General features: G+C 40.9%; 1 protein-coding gene across 1 annotated transcript; it reads right to left on the minus strand.

Annotated features, from left to right (window-relative positions):
* Nucleotides 1–3,433: 3,433 nt before the first annotated feature.
* On the minus strand, nt 3,434–4,212 carry LOC142842486 (large ribosomal subunit protein eL31-like). The gene is made up of 2 exons (XM_075959213.1): nt 3,947–4,212; nt 3,434–3,563 (listed from the first exon to the last, which is right to left on the minus strand). Exons 1-2 carry the CDS (start codon nt 4,183–4,185, stop codon nt 3,434–3,436), a joined length of 369 nt encoding a protein of 122 aa, XP_075815328.1. The 5' UTR covers nt 4,186–4,212.
* Between the last annotated feature and the right edge of the window lie 1,110 nt (nt 4,213–5,322).

Raw genomic sequence — 5,322 nt, forward strand, 5'->3', positions numbered from 1 at the left:
CTTAGATCAATATGTAAGACCTAGCCAATAAGAAACTAAAACTAATGGGTCAGACAGTGTTTAAAAGAATACAGTTTCCGTGTAATTATTTCGGGTAAAGCTAGCCGTTCAGGCGGCCAGGTGTGGGGACTCAGCCCGCCGCTCCTACTACTACAGAGTGGCACCCAACGTGCTAATGAACTCCACGTAAAACCTGAGAGGGCTTAAAAAGGAGAGAGAGAGAGAGAGAGAGAGAGAGAGAGAGAGAGAGAGAGAGAGAGAATTTAAGACAGCTTTTTGCTGTTTGTGGGTTGCGCGCCGCAAAGAAATTGTCCTGACTCAGAAGCAGGAAAAAACTGGCTGTTTTAAAATGCCGGCTTTCTGGGCTGTGCTGCCATTGCGATCTCTGTCTGGCCCCTGTGGGAGACAGAGCTTTTGAATGGAGCATTTGAAGTAAAGCTCTACGGCTTGGTTGATGGCAATGTGGACTGCTGTGTGCCTGGAACTGTGTGTGGCTCAGGGGCACCAAATGGCTCTGAGGCAGGAGCTGCTCAGCTCCGCCATGCTGAACTGTGCTGGTCTCAGGTAGGAACTACTGTAATTACCATAAAAACAGCGCAGTTAAGGTTTAGATTGGGCAGGAAACAGGCTGTACCTTATTACCGTATTACTTGTACATGGTGCAACTTAAGTTTTTAAGAACTGCTTAACATTTTAAGAAATGCTCCTGGATAGTAAAAAAATGTTACAGATTCACAATAAAACAGATTCAGACATAAAAGACCATACTGTTGGATGAATGTACGTAGGCTTGAGAGAGAAAAGAAAAAGAATATAGAAAATAAAGTTAATGGTTTAAAAAAAAGGTAAAGTCTTTAAAGAGACAGAGTACAGATAGTTAAGAGATTAAAAGAAATAAAGAAAAATAAGCCACGTAAAAATGGAAAATCCACAGAGAGTCTGGATTATGTACATTGTGTTTTCTTTAAAATTTTTGACTGTGAAGGAGCTAAGTACAGAGAGACATTTCATTCTATGGGCTGCCAAGTGTAACCAAAACGGATATCATGAGGGTATGACTTCGGAATTTGGGTCTAAGGATATGATGCTTTGGAGAGGGTCTTCTTTTGTTTTCACAGAGGACCAGACCCTGTGGATTGCATCTATCCTGATTTGGTATGATAGACCACGCCCTCCTGAAAGGTTGTTGTGAACATCTTCAGAAAATTGCTTCGCTCAACTGCCAACTGAGATGAAACTAGCACACAGGTTATACCATGAAAGACCTAATTAACGACGCCCCCATTCAGCAGAAAGCAGTTTGGAGAGAAAAAACTGTGCCCATGTTCCCCAAATATTGTTTATAAATGTTCTTTTACATTTAAAGGGGGGTATGATATAGGTATGAATAATTTACATTGGTATGGATTTTAAGGTCAATTTTGTTATATGTATATGTATTTTTGATCTTGAATAAGGTGTGATTATGTAGTTCATTTTTAAAATGTAATGTATAATTAGGAAATATAGGTTATTGATGGATAATCATAAATAATAGTCAAGTTTGTAGTCATGTTACTTAGATTTTCTAGATAGAGATATATTTCAGATAGGCATTCTTCATATCTCTCAAAGGCTACAGAATATGGCATTTAAAATATTTTAATAACTTAGGACTTTTCATGACAATGAGACATGTCTGCTCCTGGCGGCACCAATCTACTTCGAGAGGAAGATGGGCATCGAAGAGGATCCTTATGGAGTTTGATAGCCATTTGGGCAAGAAACTGCTCTTGCCTGGACTGATGCATAAACTGGACACAAAGAACCCTCAGAGAGAGGACTGCTGAACTTGCCTAAAGGTGAGATGATCTTTTGGGGTTCATGACTCATGAAAGAGTCTGCGAGACATTCTGCAGGACACAGCAGAAAGTGACTAAACTGTCTTTGGAATTTCCTGCTTGATGAAAATGTCTGCTGGATACTATGGGCCTAAAGGCTGAAGATGGATGCCCCAATGGTACAAAAGAACTTTGGGTGACTGTCCAGGCAGCAAGATGTCTTTGTTATTTCTAGAGTTTAAAGTTTCTTAGTTCTTGTTTACTTAGGTAATATTATATCCTTCTGGAGTCTTTGATGGAGTTGAAGAATGGATAGGTAGTTACAGATTTCCATTGTTATGATAAAAGATAAAATAGATATAAATATTGTAACTGTGATTCTTGCTTAATAACTGTTTTTGCTATATGCAATTTTATTATGTTAAAGTTAAAGCCTTTCTTTTTTGTTTAAACAGAAAAAGGGGAAATGATGTGGGAGTGATTTCTTATTAATAAAGAAACTACCTAGACCCATTTGATAGGCCAACCCTTAGGTAGGCGGAGTAAACAGAATGGAATGCTGGGAGAAAGAAGCTGAGTCAAGGAGTCGCCATGGTTCTCCCACTCCAGACAGACGCAGGTTAAGATCATTCCTGGTAAGCCAGCTTGTGGGCTACACAGATTAATAAAAATGGGTTAGATCAATATGTAAAAGCTAGCCAATAAGAAACTAAAACTAATGGGTCAGACAATGTTTAAAAGAATACAGTTTCCGTGTAATTATTTCGGGTAAAGCTAGCCGTTCAGGCGGCCGGGTGCGGGGACTCAGCCCGCCACTCCTACTACTACAAGCCTGTGCAGGCTATTCTCATCCAAACCACCACAGAAAGATTTATTCTGGCTCACAATTTGAGGATAAAGTCCATTATGCCTGGGAAGCCTCTCACTGTGAGCCGGTCATGTTAGCAATCCAAAGTGGCACAAAGTGGCAATTCTGTAGGAGTTGAGGATCACGTCTGCAAAGAAAAAAAAACCCCAACTTGAAACTCTCAGTACTATAGCCGCAGTGTATAAGTACCCCAGATCCTCAGCTCTTAGGATGAGACCTGGAGTACCTAGTACAGGCCCAAGGACCAGGAAGTCAAAAGAACTCCAGGAAGAGAACTGGAGCACAGACACATACTTGACTGGGCACTTGATTCTGATAAAGACGACACTGGACATTGGTCGGGATAAGTGGCTACTTAAATAAGAGACTCGGGAAACAGCACAGTTTTGCCTGTATGGTACTCTACACACAAAATCAATGCTGGTGAATTGTAAATGTGAATCTGAAAAGTAATTCTATAAGAATTCTAGACAGAAAGTATGATAATCTTATACCTTTAGAAGTAGGCAAAAGTTCATTTGTTTCCTTGTTTGTTTGCTTGTTTGGCCCAGACTGGCCTTGAACTAACAACCCTTTTGTCTCAGCTTCTTCTCAGGTTCTGGAATTATATATGTATACCTCCACACCCAGCTAGCCAAAGATTCTGTCTCTTTCCCTTTCTCTCTCTCTCTCTCTCTCTCTCTCTCTCGGTTTTTTATTTTTATTTTTATTGGCAGTTCTCCAACTTCATTTGTGATTCAGCAGCTTAGTTCTCATCCACATTGATTGTCTGTAGATTTTTTAATGTGTTAACAGGCATGTAAGTTACCAATGTGTAGAGCTTCTTTGGTGAGCCCTCATCCTCATTATATTTTCTGGATAAACGTACCCGGATACTGGTGTGGGAGAACAATTCTATATCTGTCAGTTATATTTTAAATAAACGCTGATTGGCCATGGTGGGAAAACCACACAGGAAGTAGAGGTGGGGCAATGAGAACAAGAGTATTCTGGGAAGAAGGAAGCTCTTCCCAGAGTCCTGCCCAGATCACTGAAGAAGCAGGATGTGACCTGTCCCACTGAAAAAGGTACTGAGCCATGTGGATAACATCGATAAAAATAATGGGTTAATATAAGCTACAAGAGCTAATAAGAAGCCTGAGCAAGTGGGCCAATCAGTTTATAACCCAATGCAGACTCTCTGTGTGATTTTCTCTTGAACTAAATGACTGGGGGACCGGGCAGGACAGAAACCCCAACAAACAGGCCATCATGTTACAGGATACAGTATGAAACATTTCTTATTCCTTTGCCCCAGATGGCTTTATTGAGCCTGGTATCAATCTGCACATCTGGAGTCCCCATTTTCTTCATGGCCAATTTCCAGATTTCTTTGAGTGCCCTAGGGGCACGCTTCTTGAAGCTCATGCCATGGATGTGCTTGTGAATGTTGATCGTGTATGCTTCGTTGATGGCAGACCGGCCCTTCTTCTCGCCACCCTTCTTTGTGGGAGCCATTCTGCCAGGCCCAAGCTGAAAAAGCTCTCTTGGCTTTTTGAGACAGGGTTTCTCTGTATAACAATCCTGGTAATTCTGGAACTCTCTTTGTAGACCAGGCTAGCCTCAAATTCATAGGTATCTGCCTGCCTCTGCCTCTCAAGTTCTGGGATTAAACATGTGTGCCACCACTACCCAACTGCAAAAGATTTCTTAATTATTAACTACAAAGCACTAACTTTAAAATAAGATCGACAAATTGGGTAACAACCTACAACTTGGAACTTTTCTTCTAAAAGACACATTAAGAGCCAGGAGGTAGTGGTGCACAATTTTAATACTAGCTCTCAGTGGGCAGAGACAGGCAGATTTCTATAAATTTGAGACCAGCCTGATCTACAGAGCAAGTTCCAGGGCAGCTAGGATTGTTAAAACAAAACAAACAAACAAAAAGACACATTAAGAGAACAAACCACGGGAAGGAAGAAATCATTCTCACCATTTATAAAGAAAGTCTTACACTCAATTACATAAAAATTACAAATTAGTAAATTAAAAATTGGCACAAAAGGAAAATGAACAAAAGACCTGTGGAGATATGTCACAGAAGAAATCCTAAGTAACTATTCGTACATGGATACAGTTGAGACACTTTTCCAAAGAGTGAAAATTAAAACCAAAATGCTATCTTTTTATATATTCCTCCCCAAGATTAACACTTTATGGGTCAAGTGAGAAATATCCCCTACAGGCTCATGTGTGTGTGAACACTTGGTCCCTACCAAGTGTGGAAAATGGTGGAATTAAGAAGTAAAGCCTAGCTGGGAAAATTAGGTCACTAGGAGGTAGGTTTTGAGGGTTATAGCCAGGACTCACTTGCAGCTTTCTGGTCTACCAAGATATAACAACCACAACGCAAGTGCCTCCCACTACTGCAAGACAGAGAGAGCCTCAGGCACCACACTTTCCCACCACAGTGGACTGTGTCCCCTCACACCATGAGCCAAAGCAAGTCCTTCTCTTAAGTTGCTTCAGTTGGGTACATTATCAGGCGACAAGAGAATCCGCTGAAAAAGGTGCAATGCTGAGCATTAGCCTAAATGCAGAGCAGTGCGCAAAACGCCTGTGACAGAGAAGCACGCAATGACAGAGCACATT

Source organism: Microtus pennsylvanicus, chromosome 1 (assembly GCF_037038515.1).
Source record: "Microtus pennsylvanicus isolate mMicPen1 chromosome 1, mMicPen1.hap1, whole genome shotgun sequence".
In the NCBI taxonomy this organism is placed as follows: domain Eukaryota; kingdom Metazoa; phylum Chordata; class Mammalia; order Rodentia; family Cricetidae; genus Microtus; species Microtus pennsylvanicus.

What these genes read in the sequence shown, in the direction of transcription:
- LOC142842486 (XM_075959213.1), bottom strand. Translation starts at nt 4,185, where the DNA reads ATGGCTCCCACAAAGAAGGGTGGCGAGAAGAAGGGCCGGTCTGCCATC. An exon ending in AATGTTTCATACTGTATCCT is followed by an intron (nt 3,564 to 3,946) that starts GTAACATGATGG and finishes CTCCCACACCAG; the next exon opens with TATCCGGGTACGTTTATCCA.